At 42.1% G+C, this 25,134-nt stretch overlaps 1 protein-coding gene across 1 annotated transcript in view; it reads left to right on the forward strand.

The window, feature by feature from the left end:
* The window catches only part of PAK3 (p21 (RAC1) activated kinase 3), a 70,262-nt gene that overhangs the window by 37,931 nt on the left and 7,197 nt on the right, over positions 1–25,134 (forward strand). Inside the window, exons 4-14 of the mRNA XM_084294158.1 lie at positions 1,155–1,308; positions 2,924–2,961; positions 5,443–5,574; positions 6,405–6,567; positions 11,308–11,371; positions 14,802–14,850; positions 16,896–17,008; positions 18,080–18,197; positions 19,050–19,149; positions 19,543–19,739; positions 24,314–24,451. Of these exons, the coding sequence (XP_084150284.1) occupies positions 1,155–1,308; positions 2,924–2,961; positions 5,443–5,574; positions 6,405–6,567; positions 11,308–11,371; positions 14,802–14,850; positions 16,896–17,008; positions 18,080–18,197; positions 19,050–19,149; positions 19,543–19,739; positions 24,314–24,451 (1,266 nt within the window). The remainder of the gene's footprint in view (positions 1–1,154; positions 1,309–2,923; positions 2,962–5,442; positions 5,575–6,404; positions 6,568–11,307; positions 11,372–14,801; positions 14,851–16,895; positions 17,009–18,079; positions 18,198–19,049; positions 19,150–19,542; positions 19,740–24,313; positions 24,452–25,134) is intronic.

The following is a 25,134-nucleotide window of genomic DNA, read 5'->3' on the forward strand; positions in this document are numbered from 1 at the left end:
GCACAGGGAAGCTCCCAGAGGTGCGTCACAGGCCCAAAAGAAGCTTGCATCAAAGTGCTTCTTTGAGATGTCATAGCACTGCAGCAGCAGGTTGATGTGTGTGCAGTAGATTTGTTGCTTGGCTTATCCCACTTTTTTTTCATTAATCCCAAACTCTGGAGGCCCATGTCACACATTGTTTTACAGAGAACTTCTTAGGAAGAAGCCATGTTAAAATGTGTGTCTAGGTTGGGGTGGCACCAAGGGTAAGCGTAAATGCACTTCAGGTGTAGTTTGTCATTCAGTAAGCCCTACAAATTCGCTGGTAGATGTTGGCTGTGCAGTAAATGGGGAAAATTATAGGCTCTCAAATTTAGGAAATTATACTGGATATTTAAAGCAATGTTTGTTAATACAATTCCAATGCAGTGATTTCAGTGGCTTTCAGTGATTGGATCAATTCTCAAATGCCACCCTTCCTCGTTAGATGTTTGAGAATTCATACAAGGCATTGGCACTCTCAGCCTGTTTTCTGAGTCCTGAATTTCTGCAGTTTTACAGTCGAGAACTTACAGAGCTGCAGGAGCTCAGAAAAGAGACGTCCTTAGCAGCAGTAGCTGTGGTACAACTCAGTGTTACAATATTGAGAATTTAAACACAGATGCTTAACCCCTCCGTGTTCCCTGATAATGCTGAAAATTGTCTTATCAGGGTGGGGTTTACCTTTTAATCAGACAGCAGTGATCATTTCAGCAATGTGTTTGCATTATTAAGCATTAAAAATCCAGTGTAAAGCTCCTAAAATACACTGTGTTGTCCACAAATATAGAATAGTCTTGTCATGTCTGCACTGAATCACCAGGAAAACAAGCTAAGCCTTAAATCATTATTCCATGGAAGAGCAGAATTGATTTAAAGATGAGTTTCATGCACTTTTTTTCCTGTCACGATCATAACTTTCTTTTCTTTTTAAAGTTGGATCCTGGTTTTATCTCTGTATTTTGTTAGAGAAGAGAATGATTGCATCTACTGTTTAAGCTTCTAATTTTAATGTAAGGTATCAATCAAAATTTCTGAAAGTAATCTTACAGGTAGCATGGGATCTTGGTAAAGATCTGTACAGCTGCAGCTCTTAAATACTCTAAATTAACATTCTTTCCACTTGGCATCTACAGGGCATTCCAGAGCAGTGGGCCAGGCTACTACAGACCTCCAACATAACAAAACTAGAGCAGAAGAAGAACCCACAAGCAGTTCTAGATGTCCTCAAATTTTATGATTCCAAAGAAACAGTTAACAACCAGAAATATATGAGCTTTACGTCAGGAGGTAAGTTACCATCTCACTGCAAAAAAAAGGGATGTCAGGCCCCTAAGTGAGTCAAACTGAAGCTCAAGAATGCTCAAGAAGCAACCTTAGAAAATTACTTTTACTGGGATACTCCTAAAATGAGTTAATTTCCTATTTTGTCCACGAATGTCATTGAAACTCTAACTTTTATTTGTCTTGTTTTCGGAACTAAAGATGCTAGAAAGTCACTGGCATTTTTATTCAGAAGCATCAGCAGCAAGGGATCATGTTTACTTCTATTTTATGTCTTTACGTTCTTGTTATTTCACAATGTTCTGGGCTACAGGGCACACCCGTTTAGTTCATCTTATGAATTACTGTTGGATCCTAGGAGCAATAGATTATGGACTATGAAGAATTTTTGTGGTATTTTATGAAGAGAAGAATTTTCAAGGATTTTCTGTATGAGCTGTAGAGAAGTCCCAGAGCAGTAATGTCCAGAGCCATTTCTGTGGCATTACAGGAAGATCCTCGTGATTTAGGCATTACCATGCCAAAGCCTGCAAACGTGACAGTGGTGTCATTTTTCCTATGGTTGTGTACAGTCTGCAAAATTGTAGTCTAGAGTTGCAGAAATGAGAAAGCAAGTCTGCGCTGTAGTTTGCCTTTTTTTTTTTTTTTTTTCCTTTGGCCCATTTTTTTTCTCATTTCATTAATCAAGCTCTGGCTCATGACAGGTCTAGCAAGAAAGCAGAGGTGTTTCTAGATGCAGCACATCTGGCTTTTGTATTGATGTGTTCTGCTATTTCTTAATAACTGAGATGCACTTAAAACAGAAATGCCAGTAAGATGTATTTGTTTTGGTAAAGCTTGTGTCAACAGCTTCAGCTGATGAGGGGGTGTCTGTCCAACAGGGTGTGGAAAGCATTCGTGACTTAGCCTGCAGTGGTTCAGTTCCTACACGTGATAGTCTGTGGTGCTGGAGTCTGTAATTTCCTCAGTTTGCTGGTTCAACCAATACAACTCCCAAAATGCAGTCTGGGGCAGCTTCTCAGAGGATCTTCTAAAAACCGTGCAGTTATATCCAGAAAATATTAACATTTGTCTCCTTCTTTAAAGGAAAGCATCATTAAATGTCTGCTAAAATAGCAAGTACTTCTGTGATGAAATGCAAAATTCTAAACAGTTAGTGTATGCTCCTGAGCTCAGTACTACCGAAAGTTAGAAGGATGGATGTATTCCTGTCCAGCATTAAAAGAAGGATCTAACGTCTTAATCAGCTGTTACTGGGCTGTGTCAGAACAGAACCAACCTAGCTAAGGGGGATTCTGAAGCTTTTATGGGGACACGTGTGCAGCAAGCTAAAGAGAATCAATGCATGCAATTTATTTTAAAAACAAACAAACAAAAAACAATAACTGTTTTAGCTCTTTTGGGCAGTGGAAGCATTGGATATTGAAGAAAAATTTGTATTTGTAGAAAAACAATACCCTGGTATATTGTCCTGCTTCTCGCTTTCTGTGTAAAATAACTCCCGTTACTGGAGGGACGTTGTGAAAGAAAAATGATTTCAATTTGGATTTACTCGTTCTGTGGGATTCCCCACAACGGATGCTGTTTTATAACGGTGTTAATTTTCCCTTGCACATTGCAGATAAAAGCGCCCATGGCTACATAGAAGCCCATCCTTCGGTGAGTGTGAGAGTAACCTTTTGGTTTCAAAGCATGTGATTGCACAGCAAACTGTGAGCTTTGACTTCCGTGATAGAGTGCCAGCCTTATAGGCTGGAAGGAAGTACATGGTAGTGTCTTTGCAGCAGCACCACAAGGATTACTGGCTATTTTCTAATTCCCTTTAAGAACTTCTCTACAGATTTTATAGTCTGGCTTTGCAGACAGAAGATTGCGTACTGTTGTTAGCCATGGTGGAATATATAATTCACAACAATATGCAGTACTGTCTAATTAGCCCATTTTCACATAGTTTTAACAACTTGGAAACCATTTCTATTAAATTTTATGATTTATCCTTAGTGCAGCTGGATATGTAGCTGAATATAAATAAAGCTATAATTGATATGTAACTCACTGGAACCGTAGAAGGAAAGTTTTAAGTAATGATTCACTCTAATTAATACTGAATTGCTGTAGCAATCCCAAAGATGTTCTCGTGGCATTCACATTAATATTGACCAGATTTATTAGTGTTAATGTTAGTGCATTAAATAGCAAATGATTGAGTGGGGATTTGGCCTTTATTTTCAAGCGTTAAGCAACATCGTTTTCGGTTTGTGATTACACAGCAGAGACTGTGTATAATGAAATGAAAGTCATCTTCAAATATTCACACTTCTTTTTCAATAAATTTTCATTTGATACCACTTTCATTATCTTTGATAAAACATGAAACTTTTAAAAGGAAGTTCGGGTTTCATGGGAGCATAGTAAAGCCTTCCAGACAGCTTTTCCGGTGGGTATGGACACACTGGCAGATGTTGTGCTATTTTGTTCTAGTAAACAGCCAGCAGTGAGACACCAAGATGTCAGCTTTTGAAAGTTACCTGCTCATAGGATGCTGGTTGAACGTTATAGAGAAAACATTGAAGTTGGAGTCATTGGAGTTCTTTCAAATTTCATTTCACTCCTTAATGGGAGTCTAGCATTAAATAATATGACTTTATGTTCTAGCTGCACAATTTAGTGCTGTCAGACCAAGCATGGAGCCCAGTGGGGAAAAAAAAAAAAAAAAGTTATAAGAAATTAATAGAACAGAAATGTGATTATTCCCTTCATTATTTTTGCCTTAATATCTTCTCTCCGCATGTAAGCAAAATGCTAGTGATGTATCTAGAATGCTATACACTGATTTAATACACGACAGAGTAACCTACACCTTCCCATTAGGTCACCCTTGATAGCACTGCCCCTTAAACTAGCGTTGAGGATATCTCCTGTATCATTCCCCCTACTTTTGGCCACGTTAATAGCCTATTAATAGCCATTTACCTTAGGAAGCTGGGTGATGGGGCTGCCTCTCACAGAAAATAGGATTCTCGTGTGTGTGTTCCTGGCATGTATGCCAGTGTGCACATGCAGGTGACTGAATGCAGCCGTGCAGCTATGCAGAACAGCACCGGTGTGGAGATGAATTAGTTCCCCCCATTTCCTCTGGGCTTTCCGTTACTGCTCTTTGCACTGTACTACATTGATACCGTTTTAAAGATAAGTGGGTTTCAACTCACTTAACTTTAAATATCTGCACTCTAAGCTTCTGTTTACATGTAGATATTTATCTGTGTCTAAACTGATCAGCCAGACTTCCCTCGCCTGCCCTGTGTTTGTACTTCTGCCTGAAGGTCGACTGCACCCTGGCAGTAGCTTTTTTCTCCGCTGCTGTAATGGGAGCCTGGGTAAGCAGTTGGGACGTCTGCCTGGCAGCCACCACGAGGTCAGCAGGATGCACCGTGCCGCTGAGAGGCTGCATTCACGCTGGGTCACTGTCGCAATAAGAGAGAAATAGTGGAGAGATCAATGTGTCGCCTTGTGATTAGATGAAGAGGAAGATGGTAGTGAAAAAGGAGCTGAACAGGGAAATTCAGCACTGTGGAAACATGCAATGTGACTACCCCAGGGGTAAAATAATAAAGAAACAAACAGCCTTTCTCTACAAAGCAAAATTCCCTGCAAGACAATGCAGGAGACTTTGCACTTTGAAGTGTGCTAATTAACCTAGCCAGCAGACACCTGTTAACTTAATTAACTGGTACCATTTCTGCAAACGCAATGCCAAAGCAATGAACTAGCAACTAGATGTAATTTCTAGTGATAGATTCAGGCATTACTTACGTGAAATCAGACTTCGACAAAACATGGGAATTATTCCATTGTTTTTGTTTAATTTATTACTCCAGTAATGTACACGTGAGACAGTTCAATAGCATATGTAATAGTTCATTGTAAAAGCTAAAAAGCAAAAATGAAAAACACCGAGATGAATTAACAAAACATTGTAATTTGTAACCTTTCAATTGTAGGGTGTGTAAGTGGGGTGTCTAGGACTCACTGTAGGCATGTATAGATCGGTTTCTGATGGCTAAGCGGAGTTGTATGTAATTATCAAACCTCTTAAGTGCCAACATGGTGACTGTCAGTCATGCTACTGTCTGTCCACAGAGCACAAAAACAGCATCAGAACCCCCGTTAGCGCCTTCTGTTTCTGAAGAAGAGGATGAAGAAGATGAGGAAGAGGAAGATGACAATGAACCTCCGCCTGTTATTGCACCACGGCCTGAACATACAAAATCAGTAGGTCCCAGCTTCAGTCAGCACTGCTCGTGGTGTAATGAATGTTTCTGATCAGACAGCACTTGGGGCATGTTGGTGAAGGGTCTGAGGGCTGGAGCCCTGTCACGGGGTATTGCTTCACCGAAGCTACTGACACCAGGAAAATCTGATGGAACTTAATTATTTATTAAGTTAAGAGTTTCCTGCAATGCTGATTGGAACAATTAATTTTATTTTAGTATCAGCTAAGAGGTAGCATTGTTTCTTTTAATGCTGCTAGTACAAAAGTGAACAACTTTGTCCAGAGTCTGAAAGATTGTGATGCAAGTCCTAATGGCCGATCCTTAACGCTTGAAATGCTGACGAGAAGGCAGTTCAGCAGTTATGACCAGAAAAGGGAAATGCTCGCTGCTTCTATTCAGATACCTATCTTAACTGATAAAACTAGTGTCCTAATACTCATTATTTTTGTTGCAAAACTGTTGCCTTCAGCACTTTATTGGTGCCATCTTTGGAACTGTTAGCAAATTTCCAACTGCGAGTCATTTTGTTACCCATATAAACAGATGAGCAACAAGGAACAAGGCCCTGGACACAGCTATTTCTCTATTCTGGCAGCACAGTAAATTCATTGTTTCATTCATCTTTCAGAAAATAAAATAGAAAATGAAACTGGCCGTGAACTTGTGTAAAACTAGCCTTCATTTATCTTTATTTGAGAAGTGGAAAGTGAAAAAGAACGTTTTAAGAGTCCTGTCTGTGGCAGACAGCATCTTCCTAAGTGTTTGTGTCACAGTCTCAGGGCACCTCTGCGATCCACCTTTTTGACACACACTAATTTACTGTCACAGATCTACACTCGCTCTGTAATTGAACCCGTCGCTGCACCAGCACCGGCTAAAGAAGCCACAACTCCCCAGCCTGAAAACTCGAACACAAATACTTTGTACAGAAACACAGACCGGCAGCGAAAAAAGTCCAAGATGACAGACGAGGAGATCCTAGAGAAACTGAGTACGTATTCTGTATTTCTTGTCTGATAAAGCAGTTTCTTGTATGCGTGTCTCAAGATTTTATGTACCAAACGATCAACCTTAGTTTAGTGACAAAGGGTCAATTACTCCTCACACAAACTGTGCTTAGAGGGAGTGAAGGAACACTCTGGATATTCCTTCTGCCTCTGAGGGCAGCTCAGGATTTGCCTGAGTTTCTGCATGTGCTAAAAGCAAAAAAAAAAAAAAGATTATTTCTGCTTGATCAGAAGTCTGTGGCCTAGTGAATGACCTCGTGAACTCCAGTGTGCTGATGCCCAGATTTAGCTGAATGTTTGGCTTCCTAAATTCTCTTCAGATTTCTGACTTCTCACCAGTCATCGGAGGCCAAATACAGAAATCTCTCTCTTTGAACCTGTAGACAGCTACAGAACTAAGCCTATTCCTTCAGCACGAAGGGGGTCTCCTCCAACAGGATATTCTAGTGTACTTACCGCTACCACTAGTATATCAGAGCTTGTTTTTATAAGAATTTTCCATTTTGACAAAGGACTCCTTTGAAAGGACATGAGTTGAGACCATGGATAGAGAACAGGTTTTCAGTGTGCCTCAAAATAAATTAAAAAATACTTTTATAGCAATCCTTATTTTATTTCTTAGCTTTATACTTATAAAGAGGCATCAGTGAGACACAGCTATGTGACCTGATCAGATAAAACTGCACTGCAAGCGTTTCTCAGGAGCTAGCCTCCAGCACATTCACTGCACACTCCTCAGATAAATGACACCTTGACATAGCTGATTCCCAACCAGTTAATGCCATCAGAATCCTGACTGTTGGCCCCAAAGCCCTGCATGGATCATACACTAGGCAAGCACATTAAGCCCTTTGTGGTTTTACAACACAATAATCAGCTTCTTGCATGTTCTAGCTTTCAGTGCTGTGTTATCAGATAACAAACCCTTGAGTTGATAAGGTACCCCAGTTCACTCTGTCTCCTGTTAACTGTTAGGACAATAAGTGAATTGATCTACGCCTCATTGTTTGATCTCAAAGCCAATAATACTGTGCCTTTAATGGAGGTAACCACTTGGAAAGAGCACAGTCTGTATGTGGCTTCTTCACGGTGGTTTGTCAGTGGCTCGTTCTTGTGCTGAACCAACCTTTGTCATTACGTCCCTGCCACCGATGGTGGCTGTGACTGCAGAAGCTGAAGCATTTCTTTGCTGTTTGTATCGTTTTCTGCACCCTTGGCAGGTTGACAGGACCATACAGAACTGCATCTCAGTGCCGTTAGGGGGTACTGAAAGGATAAATTCCCTGGCTTTAGCTGAGGAGATAATGAAATAATGTGTTTATTCCAGGAAGTTTATCTGCAGGTAGGTCAGGTTATAAAGGGAGAAATTATAACTCCGTCATCTGAGGCTACATGTTTGAGGCAGGCATCTGCCATGAGATCTGCAGGTACCCTGCATACTTGAACATTAAGTATGTGTATCATTTATTGAAGCTCGTGTAACCTAGATTAGGACTGAGCCCATGAGTTATTGAGGGTTATACCTCTGAAATGTTTCATGCTTTCATGTATTTACTTTCTTAAGAATTTGATATCCAGTGCAAGGTCTGAAGATCTGCCTTGGCAAATTGTGATGTGAACAATGAAAATCTTTCTGTACTTTCGTGAAGCCATCTGAAAATGGGGGTGATGCTCTTCTGTTGTAGTCATGGTCTAATTAGATTTAAGCATGTGGGTTTGGGTGCTTTTTGTTTGTTTGTTTGTTTTCAAACTCATATGACTTCTTCACCTTGCCTACTGTCTCTGCAGTTGGTTTTATTCTACTCTTACGAAGATGTCCCTTGCCCTCTTTTATCTTAAATTGCTTTCATATCTCTTCTCTGCTTGAAATAACTTGGGTTTTTTTAGAGACACATTCATTACACGTTTTACTAGGGAGTAAAGCCTGTAATACTGAGATAAGATCAAACAAAACTCTGTCTGTAATGAAATCATGAATATGTTCCACTGTAATTATGAAACAGAAGTGGCCCAATTCTGCTTTCTTATCCACTTAATTTAGGACTTGATAAAGGAAAGTGCTTAAAAACACCAAAATAGCTGGTGTGTTTATCTCTGGTCCAGAATAGGGAGTGCTCCTCTGAGCTGGAGCTGCACACCAGCCCCTTTGTTGATTTCAGTGCTATCATATTTGAAAAGCAGTGGCTTAATTACAGGATACCAGACATAAACAAGTAACTTGCAAAAGCACCTCCTCAAGATATTAGGAGGGGCTATGAAATCTGAGTCAGTAGCAAATTGGGAAAATTTTATTCAAAGTGTTTGTTCTCCAGTCTCTCTTTTTCTGTGCTCCTTTCTAACATGAACGTTTGTGAACTTCTGGTGTCTGTCCCGGTAGATACGCATTTCCATTTACTAGCTGACAACAGCACCAAGCTGGACGCCACCAACACAGTATTTTTCCTGTTACCCAGCCCAGCACAAGGTTATGGCAGCGCTTGGTTTGGTACTGCAGAGATTCACGGGGATCCTGGTCTGGGGGTGGTCAAGGTCAGCAGTGCAAGCTTCTTCCTGGACGAGCAGGAGGGAACGTGTTCTTTTGGTTGGGTCCCTTCTTTCAGCCCATTAAAAAGGGAGTTCTGGAGTCCTGTGGTCATAATCCCCTTGGCTGAAGAGTCGTTTTACAGCAAAGACCCATTCTAATGAAGCAGAATAAAAGCTTCATCTCAGGTTCATTTTTCAGCGAGTTCCCACTTTGGCTGGGAAGCTGTCCTTGTTCTGCTCCAGGATCCCACTGCAGGAGTTCAGCAACAGCCGTCCTCAGGGCATCCAATTTTAGCTATGGATTTTGAAGTGTAGCTGAAAACGGTGTGTGTGTGTCCTCTGCTTTGCGTGGAGCTGGGCAGCGTTTGGCATTCCGACCAGAGGAAAATACAAAAGTTAACAGGGGTCACTTAAGTGCCATGTCCTTGGCTTTGACTCCAGGCAAGACAATTGCAGTGTCTCTCAGCAGTGACAGCAGGGCAGGATCACTCCAGGCTACCTGGGGCTATGTCAGCATCCTCAGGCAGCGAGTGCTCGCGGTGCCACCGGCAGCGGGCACTGGCTGGCACGCCTGGAGTGCCGCGAGAGGGGAGCGAGTGCTGCAGCACAAAGGAAACCTTCCCCTGCAGCTCCTGTTAGTGATCTTGCCAGGACCAGGAAAATTGTTTAAGCAAGGAGCGTGGCAGATGGTGTCGATGCCCTGTCTCCTTGCTGTGCTGGCAGGCAGGATCCCTGGCTGGGCATCCAGCTTTTAAAGCCCTCCGCCCTGGAGAACTGGCAGGGGAGAGGTGTTTGCTACTTCACTGCTTACAGTGAATGGCGTGCCACCTCGTTTGGCTTTGGACACGGAGGTGAATAAGTACGTATTTGTACTGGTGATGCAGGAATATTGTCAGATCAGTCAAAGTATTCCGCAAAATGTGGGCAGTCTTTCCTCCTGAGCTAATCTCCTCCAAGCATTTCAGTGACGCACATTCACACTTAAATTTTTCAAAGTCATTTGGATTGCCATTTAACCATCAACTTAGACACTGTTGTTTGTGTTTTATGTAGGCAACTGCTGGACCAGAAAAAAAAAAAGTTTTTGAATAACTCCTTTGGATTTGTTTTAATTAGCAGATTTTGGCTCTTTCACTCGATATAAGCTTAGTATACTGATTGCTGCTTTCTTTCCTTCCCATTCAGACTGCCTACATCTCTGAGTGGGCACGAAACCATCAAGCTGTGCGTGCTCTAATTCTAGCTTTCACTGGCAGTGCTCCAAAATTGCCTGGGACCTGGCTGTCCCATGCCTGGGCCAAACGGGCTTGGCCCTGCTCTGCTGCCGGCAGCAGCAGCCGGGAGGTGGCAGCAGCCCGTCCGGCCTGCTTCGTGCATCACGGAGCTACCAGCACCTCCTCCTGCAGCTCTCCTTGCTGCTAGCAGTGCTGGTTACAGAGCAATGCTGCTGCTGTTGTTTTGGATGAGGTTGGTAATTGTGAGGATCTCCCTGCTGAGAGTCAAATGCTTGTTCCTGGTCCAGGTCAGGGTGAAGGCCAGCAAGGCAGTGCTTAAAATGGCACAAGCACCGTCTCCTTTGTAAATCATTGTGAGGTAATCAGTTGTGAGGGTCATAGTTTTAAACAACCATAATTATTTATTGTAACATGAGATGTTCTCCTGTAAAAGGATGAAAACATTACTTTGGCAAACGACTGGAAGATTGAGAAGTTCCCTTCTTGTAAACACTTTGCTAAGGTCTTCCAGTTCTGAAATGGCATCTGTTCATTAAAATTGATTTGAGAACCCAAGGTGCATCTCATCTTTGAAAGTATTAAAACTTGTGTAGAATCATACAGAGTATTTATTCTGAATAAAGGAAAAAAAGGCTCTGTTATTCCAGCTCTCATTAACGTTTGTAGACAACAGACAAGCACTTGCATGGATGTTTGTTTATTTCTGATATCCGTGTCCTATCAATATATTTACATGTTGCCAGTTCCTTGTCAAGGTGCAGAGACACAGGCAATCTCCAAAGGACTGTTTAAAAAAAACAGTTTTTTATGGAGTCTAGCTGCGCTGTAGAGCTGCCTGCATTGTTGTTGATGATTATTATTATCCACCTGACTGCGTGCAACTCACAGCCCTGTACAGCATGTCTGACCTCTCAGGTGGTGGTATCTCCATTTTGAAGTGAGCATCTTTAATTCTGTTTCTTTCAGGGAGCATAGTGAGTGTGGGAGACCCTAAGAAGAAATACACCCGATTTGAAAAAATTGGCCAAGGGTAAGTCCAATCATAGTTATCTATACAAAAACACGGGCTGGGTGTTTTTGCTGGTAAAATATCAAGTATGAGTCTGGGCAAGCTCCAGACACACTCAGACGCTGCATTTAGATTCTCCCGTCTCTCACTTCTCATCAGTATTTTAGCTGTGGCCAGAGGGAATCATTAAAGACACCTTGCTGCTGGCAATGTCTTATCTGCAGCAAGGAACAGATCCTGGACAATCTGCTGTCCCTCCAGTGTGCAGCATTTATTTTCTTAGAAGAAATCATTTTTACGTGTCTCAAAATAATGTAGCCACACTAAAGAAAGAAGAAAAAAATATTCTGTCTCAAAGAGCAACTTGCCAAATGATAGTTGTCATATAAATAAAAGCTCTCAATAGCATTTCTTTCAAACATTTTGCTAAAGATGTCAGTGATCAGGAATAAAAAAAAAAGAGTTTAGAAACTTAAACCCATGCAAAACAAAATAAAGGAATAAATTGGTAATAAAGGCAGTGCAGATGTGCAAAGCACTTAATGAGGAAACGCACCACCTGCCTGCTGACAGACCACTCTGGGATCCTGCAGGTTTTATTTACTGAAAATAATCTACCAAGCTATTCCCTTTTGAAACCCTTACTTCACTTATCCTAAATAGGAGTGATCTGAAATAATTCCTATGTGAGGAGACAGGGACAAGAGAAATTACACCAAAATGAGGTATCGGATGTGCATTTTAAATAGACAGACTGCCTGCTCAGTCCAAGTTTCCTATGTTGTAATTCCGGCAGGGCTAATGCCATGTGTGTAAGACCAGGGCCGTGCTGCTGCTTGCGTACGGCAGAAAGCTGTGTACTGACATCAGGAGATGGTTTTCTGCCCTAACCCTCTGTGAGGTTTGAACCCAGGGTAGCACGTTGCTGACCGAGAACTGATAAATACTGAAGAAAACCAGACGCTCTCATGCTCTTTCTCCGGCAGGCTTTATAGTAGATATATCTTACTTGATAAGACGCTGGTGGGGAGGGGTTTCTTCTCCATTTGTTGTAGGCAACCCTTTCTGAGATTCCAGCTTGCTTTCTACCTGCAGCTTTGGTTCTCACTGTCACTGTATGTCAGTGGGCACTCAGAGCTGTGCCTGTCTCTCAAAAGATAAGTGTCAGCTGAAGGCGTGAGATTCAGATTAAACATGTGTGAACAGATTCTTGCTGTCACTGTCAGAAAACGACCGTCATCCTCACTCTTTTATTTTGACACTGCTGGAAATGAGGTTGTACAAAGGTACCGCAACAACTGGTGGAAAACAAGTGGCTAAGACCTGCCCTAAAAGGGTACCTAAGCAGATGTCCTGCAGCCAGAAGGTTGCATGCCCTTCTTACAGAGGGGTGTGTTGCTGTAACCATCTCATGGCTTTAATGCTGCAGCTTGATTTAGACAGCTGGGGAAACACCCTAAGGAAAAAAAGTCGTTATAGCTAAACCCTGCATTGGATGTCTTGCAGATCTGCATTGCTATTGCAGTGAACAGCTGAACGTGAGACTGTTTTGACACCTGTTTTTTTGGACTCCAACTACATGCAAAGCCACTTGTTGAAGACTTGCTGTAGCTTTTATCATGTAAATTAGAGTAATTCTTCTCAAATACTAAAACAGTGAGTGCGCTCAGTAATGCACTTCAGATTATTTCATCCTGCAGTATGTAAAGGAGGTGCTTAGGGTCTCAGTATGACACTGGGGAGACGTGAGGAGTATTTTCAGTGCAGCTAATGAGTGGAGGGCAGGAGCCGGGGCTGCTCAGCCATGTGCAGGTAGCAACTTTTTACGTAAGGAGGAGTGAATCAACCAGGCAGTAGCACCTCGTGGCTCCATACAGTTGGTAAGTTAATAAACAGTGGGATGCTTTCACAGCCACTTTGCAGTGAACAGTAATTAGCAGACCTGTACTGAAGCATGGGCCAGCTTCAGAGCTGAGTCTGTGGTTTGTAATTTGTCTCTGGTTTAGGACTGAAAACGTTGCTGACATTGGAGGAAACTTTGTTAACTAGGGCTTGGCAAAGAGGCTGCATTTGCTCAAGCTGTGCTTAGCTCTTGCTAAAGACAAAGCGGTGTGGAGCCATGAGCAGCATGGGTTCAGGGCTTCTATTTTTTCCTTCTTGTTTTTTTTTTTAAACTTGTGTTGCACTGCATCATAGTGACACAGATCTAATTGTTAGTCCTGGTACTTGCCTAACTGCATTAAAACGGAGATGGTACAGAAGAGTTTGAAAGTTAGATACAGATCAGAAATTATAGCTGCTTAGAAGTAAAAGTCCCTAATACAGAATCACAGAGCCCTTGCAATTAATTCACAGCTTTGCTTAAATTACTCACCTTTATCTAAACTCTTCACAGATGGCCTGAGGCATAGCAAAATGTGCCCTCATTTAAATGGCTGTTTTAAAATAAACCCTGACAGGACTTTACTCAGGAGGTGTAGCACAGTGTTAGCAAATCTGAATAAATGGTGTTGGCTTTTTATGAAAACAAATTGGATTAATCTCAACAATTAGTCATATGCAAACGCATTTGCATTTATATTAAAAGAATACATAGCATGCCCAATGATAACATTGTTCTCAACACTGGTATGTGATCTCTGATGCTTGTTGAAATAAAATTTCTCAGAAATGTTTCTGCCTGCAGGTAAACAGAAACAAACTGGGTGATCATGCAAAAATGAGCAAAAGGATTTTGTGTTTTCAATCCATGGGGAGTTTGCCAGGTGCACGTTCCCACATCTCAGAATCCCCACCCTGGCTCTCCCGTGGCTCACTGTCCATGCACACACAGGCTTCATAAATGATGGCGGTGTAAGGCTGTGGCTTAGCACAGAAGGAAGCCCCAGCAGGGTTTATAAGCCCACAGTTGCTTTTAAACCCAAAGGGATTTCCTCTGATCATGGCCCTTTTGGCCCTTCACAGCCTTGCAGGGGAAGAATGGCTTTTAAAGAGAGGCGGATGGCAGGCAAAACCCCTCACTCGTGTTTTGGTAGCCCTACACTAGCACCTGTGTCTGCTGAATGGCTCTTGACAAAAAGAAGCTGTTTTGGGTTCTTCTGTTCGGAGTCATTCTCAAAACCAAGAATGCAAAACAGGAGAATATTTTCCAGAGTTTTTTTTTTGGGGGGGGGGGGTGGGGGGGAATATGTAGAAACAACTCAGTCCATAACTTTTGAACTAAAATAATGTAGGGCGTACATTTCGGATTCACACCAGCCCTTTCTCTTCACGTTGGCCATGAGCTGGTTATCTTGGATCCAGAGGGCCGGCAGGTGGCTGTGCCGTGCTGCCAGGAGTGAGCGCGGGCGGTTTGCAAACACTGCCGGCAGCAGAGATGGCCTAGCTGGGCTTGTTTTCACTCAAAGGCACTAAAATGCTTTTCATTTGTTGGCCGCTGTTTTGTTTCTAGGGCATCAGGAACTGTTTACACAGCAATAGATATCGCCACAGGACAGGAGGTAAGTGCCGGCAGCCCCAGCTGACTCTGCAGGTATCCAGTGCGTTCCCCTCCGGCAGGAATTGTGGATGGGGTTTTCAGCTTGCCAGCAGATGGGTGGTGCAGAGGCTGTTCCTCCTGAGCACAGACTGCTGTCAGCCTGCAAAACGCATCGCCTGCCATCTTCAGCTCCTTGGTTCTTTAAGGCTACCATGGGTCTGTGCCTCCGTAACTAAACACTTCCTGGCCCATCCACTTTCCAGCAGCTGTTGCACTGAGGTGGTGATTAATGCCTGAAAAGGTGCCCGTGAACTCCTGGGCAGGGGGGTCCTGGTCCCCCTGAAATCAGTAAGAGCCTCGGTGCTCTCTGTGCTTGGACTGATGCTGCACCCTTAGCTTTTAGGGCCAGTTGTATGAGATGTGTTTTGTTATACTCCATCTTCTGAACACATCTTTGCTCTCCACAGTACTGTTGGTCCATCCTGATACCATGGTACGGCTGTCATCCCTGAATGGGCATTTCAATGGAGAGAAATCTATAAAGAAATGCCAGCAAGACTGATTTAAAAAAAAAAAAAAAAGAAAAAGTGTTTTTTATTGCTAGTGTAAATGTATTGCTTTAGAAAATCTTATCCCTGCTCCCAAGTGTGGATGCAGTTGTGCTATTACAGAGAATATTGGTCTGAGTGTAATTTAACTCCAAGTGTTTCCAGCATAAAAACTGTCTGGGGGCCTGGCCCCAGTTGTAAAACCTAAAGATCTGTAACCACAGGCCTTGGGGAACCCTCGGGGTGTTCACAGCTTCCCCTATTGCTGTGAGGAATAAATAGCTTTGTTACACTGCTTGCTTTTGGACAGCCCTCGTCCTAAGAACTACCAGAAGCAAGGGAAGGAGGGGCAGTGCCATCCTTCAAAGAAGGACGCGCTCGGTCTGAATTGCCAAAGACATGAATGCAAGCAGCTGACGGTCACTGCCACCACCCAGTCCCAATTTATCTTAATCACCAATTCAGACAGCAATACTGTTTAGCATTTTTTCCATCACGTGTCTCATCTTCAAAGGATAATACAAGAACTAATTAAGGAGAGATCGTGTTCAGGATGCAGTTTGGTGTTTTAGTTGTTCTGAAGCTGGCTGGCACTCACCAAAATGGGAAGATTCGTATCCAGGGCAAAGATTTCCTAAAAGCTACGCTCATGTTTAGCTGGTGTTGGTGACAGCCCACGATGCTACAAGGCAATGTTAGGCTCACCCTGGCAAGAACTGGTTGCAGGGAAGTGGGAGCCAAGGGGTTGAGAAACAAATCTGGAAGAAAAGCACTGTTTATTCTCACAGTCCCAGTAGGGGCTGATTTATGTGGCATCTTACCAGTCGTTTCCTTTTTCAGGTTGAGGCAGAGGCAGGGTAGGTACGATGGTTTAGAGCAGATTTTGGTGTCTTAGGCCCTTTGCTCTTTAGGGGTACAGTTTAAGATTTCTGATGTATCATTTTTGCTTGTCAGCGTGAGATTCCAGTGATTCCACCCGCCTCCAGTGATGCTCTGTACAGGAGGACACTTTATAACTGAAAATCTAAAAGCCCTGAGCCCTGCTCATAACCCTGAGTGTGTCCATAAAATACCACAGAATGGATTCTTTTCTTTAAAGCCAGATTATTGCAAATCTAAACTCTGTTAAAAGATAAGAATTACCAGCTGTTTTTTATATATTTTCATAGTAACAGAATCAGTTGCTGCTTGCAAAACATGCATAAATAATAATGGTGGTAATAAAATAAGGCTATCTTAAAAGAATGTAGGTCCAGAGAGTGCTATTAGAGATTTTTGGTTGATCGTTTAAAGACTGTTTTTACAGATTTTATAAGGCAAGATATATATGACCACGTGTAACTAGCACGCAAGCAAGTAGAGAAATAGGGTGTTGTAATGTAAGTTACCGAGCTCTAATGTCTAATAACAAGACAGTTTGGCACAACTCTGATAGATCGTTCCAAAAACACTCTGTGTTCACTCTGATCTTGTGCAACAGACTATTCACGTTAATGCATTGTTTTCACTGTCGTTTTAGGTGGCCATAAAGCAAATGAATCTCCAACAGCAGCCCAAAAAGGAACTAATTATTAATGAAATCCTGGTCATGAGGGAAAATAAGAATCCCAATATTGTTAACTATTTAGACAGGTAAGTACTTCTGGTGTTGTCACGTGAATGTTCATTTCCATATTGAAACTGAAAGATGAAGAAAAGCCTTTGGTTACTCACAGAAAACAACTCTTTATCCACGTATAATTATGTGTATTTATATATTTATGTGTATATATGCATAAAAATATATGGGAGGAGACTGGTCTTTATGTGCATTAATCTTTTCTGGTGTATCAGAGCATCACAGAACGGTTGCAGTAGGCAGGGACCTCTGGGCCCATCTGGTCCACCCCTGCTCCAGCAGGGCCATCCTGAGCAGGGTGCTCAGAAGCTTTTGAAGTTCTCCAAGGGGGAGACTCCACAGCCCCTCTGGGCAACCTTGGCCAGTCATCCATAGAGTAAAGAGGTGCTTCCTGATGTTTAGACAGAGTATGGAGTTCAGAGCGTCTTTTCAAAGACCTCGATCAACCACATCTTACTAAAACTGCCTGTATCTCCACCTCCACCCTGTTTTTAAGTTGGTCATGTTTTCTGCATATTATCATAAATGCAGATATGCCAGTCTATAAATTATTTCTCTTTGGCTGTTCCAACCAGTTTCCATTGCTGTGGATTCCAGGAAGAGTAGGTTCTTGTTTCCAGACACACATAATTTGTCAGGTTTTAAACTGTTTTCCCTGTTTCTGAATGTATTTGTATAAGGTTTTCTAAGCTGTTGACCAATTTCTGTCTGTAGCACACACTCTCCCGCTGCCACAGACAACTATGAAAGTTGTCATCTTGTTCCTGGAGTTAATGAAGGTGTTTATGTATACGTTAAGATGATGAACCAGATGATCTGATATGTTCCGGTTCAACATTCATCTTTGCCTTTACTGAATCACATTTTTCACTTGCTTGCCATCTAAGACGTCTGATTTTTCACTTAGGTGCATTTCTCATTCGGGCTGCACAGTTCCCACATACTCTATAGCCTAGAAGGAATGTCCATTCATTTCATCCTGTCTTCATTTAAAAATGAACAGGAATCAAAGCCAACTGCTGTAATTTTCATAAGACAATTTAGCAACGCACATTTATCTCAACGCCATTGTTTTCTTGTTTCAGCTACCTAGTAGGCGACGAGCTCTGGGTGGTTATGGAATACTTGGCTGGAGGCTCTTTAACTGATGTTGTTACAGAGACGTGTATGGATGAAGGACAGATAGCAGCTGTGTGTAGGGAGGTAAGGGATCCTGTCTGCACTTATGATTACTTGGACAGAGTGGTACTTTGAAGCAGGTGCAAAGAACATGAGTGGTTTTGTGTCCAGATCTTTGCTTCTGTATTGCTTTTTTAATATGGGAGAAGAAAGAGCATCTTAAATGAACTGCCTGCCAGAATCACTACACTTAGTAGACTCTGTTACTGCACTGTTAGTGTATTCTCTCTTGTTTTGTGTTTTACTGTTCTCAACTTTGCCTCTTTAAACATTTGCCTGGAGCATGTCCATACTGCATTCCTTGCCTGTAAAAGCAAACATGTTGGTGGCAGAATTTTAAAATAATAGCAAAGAAAAATAGAGGCTCATTTATCACGGTCCTGAGCTTAAAAGGGTAGCATTCCACCCAAAGTGGTGTTTGCTTCTGAAAAATGACTAGCATGTTATTTCCAAATCTGCTTTAGAACCTAACAATAAAATCTTTGTCATGCAACCTTCCACCTAAAAGGGATCCACTTCATGCTGAAGAAAGTGACTTTTCTTTTGGCAAATAATAGTTTGTCATATGGATGGACATGGCACATTCATTTTAACAGCAGTCATTCAGTCTGTGCTTTCAGGGGATAGTCTGTAACAATAATTGACATTTCTTTTTCAAAAGCTCATGTGCCTTCGTTTAGAAAGTTATTATTCTAGTAGTGTTGAAGCGGCAAGCTATACCTCTTGAAAACAGAGTGTTCTGCCATTACTCTCAACTCATCTAGAAATTAAATCTTTTAGAACTATTTCTGTTATTGTGTGATGAAATCGAGTCATTAATTTTTACCCTTATGTTCTTTTCTTTTTTTTTTTTTTTTTTTTTTTTTAATCTATCAGTGCCTGCAAGCACTGGATTTCCTTCATTCAAACCAAGTGATTCACAGAGACATCAAAAGTGACAATATTCTTCTCGGAATGGATGGATCTGTCAAATTGAGTAGGTATTCTTCGTCAGGCACAGCTCTCCCAGGATTGGGGTGTGGGGCTGCTTCTGCCTGCCTGCCAGTTACCCAGAGGGGGTGCCTATGATGGTGTCCTGACCGCTGCTTAACGCTAAGGGCTTTTCCATTACTTATTCCAACACACAGAGAAGTACAGGAAGAAGAAAGATGCAAGAAAAAACACTGCCTGTTATTTGTGCATGCCCCTTCCAGAGACCAGAGTTACGGTCTAAAGCCCCAAGTGCGCAATAGTCACTGCAGAGCAAACAGACACTGCTGCTTTCCTAGCTAGATTCAACATCACGTTCTTAGCTATAAACCAGGGATTTTAACTTGGTTTCGTAATTTTAAATGGCTTTAACAATACTTTCTTTTTTTCTTCTCCTCAGCTGATTTTGGCTTCTGTGCTCAGATCACCCCTGAACAGAGTAAAAGGAGCACAATGGTCGGGACTCCTTACTGGATGGCACCAGAAGTGGTGACACGAAAAGCATACGGTCCCAAAGTGGACATCTGGTCACTCGGGATCATGGCAATAGAAATGGTGGAAGGAGAACCGCCTTACCTTAATGAAAATCCTCTCAGGGTAAGATGCCAATAGAATCAGACACCACTGTCTTTTTAAGCTGTCCTATGTTTAGACATAAAATCCCAGTCACGTCAGCTTGGACGAATTCCAGCAAAGGCTGCTTCTAAAAATGTCAGTGGAGTGTATCAGCACAGACTCTGGCTTTGGGGACGTAAATGGGAGAACCTCAAAAGACAAGTAGGATGGAGCCAGTTCAGAAGTTTGTCATTTTTGTCTTCAGTGATCCTTAAAATTTCTCAGGCATTGTTTGAAATGTGTTTTAGCTGTACCTCTGACGCCAGGGATTTTTCAGTGGCAAGTTTCTCCAGCTGATGATTTTTTCTGAAACAAGCTTCAACTGCACCTGCAGGCAGAAGTATTTTCAAACTCAGATCAGTGTAAATCAGTTACCTGATCCTTTCAGGAGGTGTCATTGGTCAGAGTAATACCGTAATTATTGATTTCTAAATTGTTAATTTCTAAAATGCACAGAAACTAATGCATTGTTATTTTGAAGTTTTCGTTTATCCAAACTCTTAAAATGAAACAGCCAATTCTTATTCAAGTGTGCAATAGAGGAGGAAGTTACACCAAGGAAAAAACTTATGGCTGATAGCTGAAACGGTTAAATGCTACAGAGTTAATTCCTGGTGGGAGGCAGGAATCTATGAGGAATTTAATTTTGTACGTGTGTACATACATACGTAATTTTTGGTAAGGCTAGAACTAAAACACAGCATGACCTTTAGCTTTTCTCATAGTGGTGAGGCTGCAATTCCTCTGGCAGCCCAGGCTGTGTGCTGCAGACTGAACAAACAGCACAACCGGGCCATGCTGTTTAAGAAAGGAACATGACAAATACACAATCTTTTGTCTTCTACTTTTTATGAAAAAAAGTTTTCTGTATCTTTATAGAAGACCTGTTTTTGGTTTGGCAGGTGCCCTGGGGTTTTGGGCTCCAGTGCACTCGTGTATGTGCTGTGCCACCATGTGAAAGGGTGTAAGAAATGGGTTTGGGTTCAGACTGATGTCAAACAAGCAGGGTGCACCTTAGCTGGTAGGCAGCAGGCCTGTCACTGCAGACCAGTTTTACCTAGAAGGGCTTTTGCACATCACCAGTTCTTCAGTTTCCTGCAAAGAGAAGGCCCCACATTCCACGTGCATCCAGGGGGAACCCTTGCAAAAAAAAAAACAACATACATTGTATATGGCAGCAAAAACATAAAGATAACGAGCGTTGTTACTGGTTTGGATGCTGAAAACTCCTTGCTTCCTTAAACTTAGCTGTTAATTAGGGCTCCTCAGGACACGTCAGGTCAGCTGTTAAAAAGGCAACTGGATTTCCCATCACATTCAGTTATTCTTGGTATTGCCCAGACTAAATTGGAGATGGTGTTTTTCTCCATACACACCTCATCTGCAGGAGTTGAGATCAGTGTGGATGCTTACAGGTCCAAGGTATCTTCAGGTGTCTGAGTAAAACTGGCAGATTAAAATCGGGCATCTGAAGTTGGTACCATCTGCATCAGCTTTCCTGGCTTCTTTGCAGAGGTTGTTGCCCCGGAGCAAGGAGCAGTGAACAACTATTGATGGAGTGAGTGCAGTTCCCCAGTTACCAGCTAGTTCTGTTAAGGTAAATCTATCCCAAACGGGACAGGATCTGACCTGCTGTTGTATGTGGAGTCTAAGACTCCAGAGGTTGCATCCAAGCAGGAAGGTTATAGGCAAGACCTGTTTTTAGAGCTAAGTTGTTAGCGGATGACACACAGTAGTTGTTGAAGTTAGTAATCTCACTGTGACCACATTCAGGGAATTCTGAAAAGCCTGGAAGCAAAAGGCTGCTCTTTTATTTTTATGAATGATTGTTTTAATAACGTAAGGCATGCAGGTGCTTCAGATACTGGCATTAATTTAAATTCATCAATAAATTATAAGGGCACTAAAGGATCATTAATCATAGATTTAATAGCAGTTTTAGTGTAGTCACATTTGTTGTTTTCCAGACATAGAGCAAACATTGCTCGGGTCCCTTCCAGCCTTTGCAGAACTCACAGGCAGGAACCATTTTCTAGCCATGACAGTCCTGGATATTCCTGTGATGGTATTTCTTTTCTCTCACTGTGATTTCCTGCCATCAGGAGTATTCCTAGGCCCTGAGGGACAATGCAGTAAATATCCTTCAAAATGCACATTGGACCTCCCCAGCTTTAATTAAAAAAGGAAGAAAAAAAAAAAAAAAAAAAAAAAACATTTCTGTTTGCTTTCTCATTTATTAACTGCAGTACTTAACTTTCCCTAAAAGCTGCAGTGGTGTGTGTTCCAAATGCTGTGGATCTTCTACAGTTTCAGGCTTCCAAATTGTCTGGATATTGTTCCTGCAGCATATTTCTGATAACTTTGAGGTACTATTTTCAGAGACTGCAACTAAAATTGCATGCTGACTCTTTTCTTATTTTTTGGTAAGCTAACAAATCTATGAGCTTACTGCTCCTTTGCAGCTACTACAAACATTGATTTCCCTTGACTGTACTTGTTTTTCTTTACTGGCTGCATCACAGGAAACCAAAAGGTACATAATTAGAAGGTACTGCAGATCCCCATAGACCTTTTCTGTTCTTGTAGAAATAATTAAAATGTGCAATTCTCGAAATATTTAAAAGGTAAAATCATAGCTAAAGATGACTTTCTCATGACTCATACATTGTGAAGAAATGAGCAAACAGAAGAGCTTCGTTCATCCTGACACTCATGTTTCACAGTCAGCTGAATGTAGCTGGAACAAAAATTTCAGGTTTGACGTCAGTGCTGTATTCCTTCACTGCTGGAGAATTAAATCCCTTGGGTAGCACAGCTAAACGCAGTGAGGACAGGCACTCCAGCTCCCCACTGTGCCATGTGGCTGAGGTCGGCTGCAGACGAGCAGGATAGGACTGATTTTGTGATACTTCTGTTGTGGGGAAAGTAAAGAAACATACTTATATTGTTTTTACTCTAGGATGGTTCATTTGCCTTTCTAGGCCTGGAATTTTTTCCTCAGTACATAAGAGGAGAACAAAGTCAATTTGGTCACGGTCTGTTCGAATGCCTGCAGCGTGGAGCTGTTGTTAGCATGGCAGAGCTGTTCGTGAGAGGCCTAGGCCTATTCTTATTATTGCTGTACATTTTTGGACATACTCTGCATGTCCAAGTCTGAGCAGTTCAGAATATCTTACATTTCTAAGTAACATCTTCCAATAGCAGAATTAACTCAACTCTTATCTTCTGAGCATGTTAAAAGTGAACTGTATTCCATTATGTTTACCATATGTTTTGCAAAATTAATTATAATTCCTTGGCCTGAAGATTGGAAAAGGAGTACCAGGAAGACTTGCTGAGCTGCATGAATACTGTTAGCTGTGAAGTGTCCTTTAATCTGAGAAAGTTGAGCCTAGCTTACGCTAGATGCTACTGAGGAGAAGGCCTGGGATTTTCAAGTGTTTGGAGGGGCCAGTGCAGTGACTGCGCATTCAGATGGGCGTTTATACACGTGGAAGAGAACTCACAGAGGACTCAAACCTTAACACAAACACTCACAGTTCTCAGGTTAAACACTGTTTTCTGAGTTGTTTCTACCTCTTCTGTGTGTGGTGATGAAACGTGAAACAAGTGTAAGAAATTTAATGTTCTCTTTACTAAAAAAAAAAAGCTTTTCTAAAATCCCATCTCCATTCTTCTCAGTGGGATGCTTGCCTGAAACATGAAGATTATAGTTTAAATGAATATAGCCTATTCTGCTTCTCGTCTTTTTTTTTTGCTGAAGGGCTTGGTGAACATACTTATTTCTTAACTGAAGCCAATTTCTCCGTGTCACCAAGCATGAGATTTCAATAACCCATCTGCCAAAACCTCCCATTTCTTCCCTGGCAATTTCTGGGATGGGTCATCATTAGTCCATTTACTTGAGTATCACAATTTGCATAAGGTTACCATAGGGCTGGAATTGCTCTTGGCGTTGTTACACTGGCGATACAATGGCATTGAGGGTGTTTTGAGATGTAATTGCAGGTGGCTCCTGTCTGCCCAGTTATGCATTTTCTTCTTAATATAACTGTTCATGCAACTTACACTGTGTTGAAAATGATGTTCCAAATATTTTTGTTCCTTTTTTCATCCAGTTACCATATATATCAAGAACAGAACTAAAAGATTGGCTACTTTGGTTTTATGGAAGCTGTGCTTTAGGGACCAGTGAGCACAGCAGAAATATGTTTTATGTAATAATCCTTTGAAATAATACAGTTAGACCCAGTTCACTCTTAAAATAGCTTGTACAGCTAGTGTCAATACTTACAGAAGCAAAATATGCTTCTGCTGGTGTAGTTCATATTAACTAGGTCAGCCAATGAAATCAGCTGTCAAGGCAAAATCATACTGATGTTGGAATAGCTGTGTCTGCATCAGGGTTGCTGTTTTTGTTGGGATAGCAAAATTGTCTCTAATCCTCTGCCAGGGAGGAAACTGCTGGTGGAGACGGGACCTTAAAAATGGGGTCCGTGTGAGCAGCTAAGGAGCTGAAAGAAACAGGTGGAGTCTCGTGTTTCCCTTTCTTCCAGGCGCTGTATCTGATAGCTACAAATGGGACACCGGAGCTGCAGAACCCTGAGCGACTCTCTGCCGTGTTTCGCGACTTTCTGAACTGCTGCCTGGAGATGGATGTGGACAGGAGAGGATCTGCCAAGGAGCTTCTGCAGGTAAGGTGGGAAATGGCTGCAAGTGAAATGGCTGCAATATATAACGATGTGCTCATCAGCTAAATGTGAAGGCGTCAGACTAATCCCCCCATATTAGTCTCCAGACTTGATGCTTCTTAAACAAAAGTAGTATTTTCATCTATATTCAGTTCTGCGCAGTAGCAAAACGACTGAACTGGAGTGGCCCCAGCTTCAGAGGCAGAAATGGTGTTGCTAACTTGTGCACACAGGAACCCAAGGAAATCAGCCACAGCCGAGGGGTCAGAGATTTGGCTGTGGGAAGGGAAGGGCTTTGGGGTGCTCCCTGTGAGCATCAGAGGGGTCAGCAGAGGGGCTGCCCCAGTTTACCTGTCCTGCCCCCATTGAAGGTTTCTGCCACTGAAGTAGGGACGGCTGAATGAGACTTGTCACAGCACCATTTGCTGCCTGGCATAGCTGAGTAATGAGAGCTGCTACTGGTTTACTGCCAGGTTTCGTGGTGGGTGTAAACTGTGGTAGATACAGAGCTTTGTAGCATGTGCTCCTCGGCTGTCCCTGCTGTGAAAGTGCCAGTCAGCACAAGGAGGGGTAGGGGATGGAGCAAACAGCTTCCACTGCAACCCAAAGCCAGGTCCATCAGTGCTCTGTCCCTTGTCTCCCTGCTCAAGTCCTAAAGCCTTAAAATAAATAAATAAAGCCTAAAA

The sequence above is a fragment of the Netta rufina genome (assembly GCF_964035555.1).
Source record: "Netta rufina genome assembly, chromosome: 12".
Classification (NCBI taxonomy): domain Eukaryota; kingdom Metazoa; phylum Chordata; class Aves; order Anseriformes; family Anatidae; genus Netta; species Netta rufina.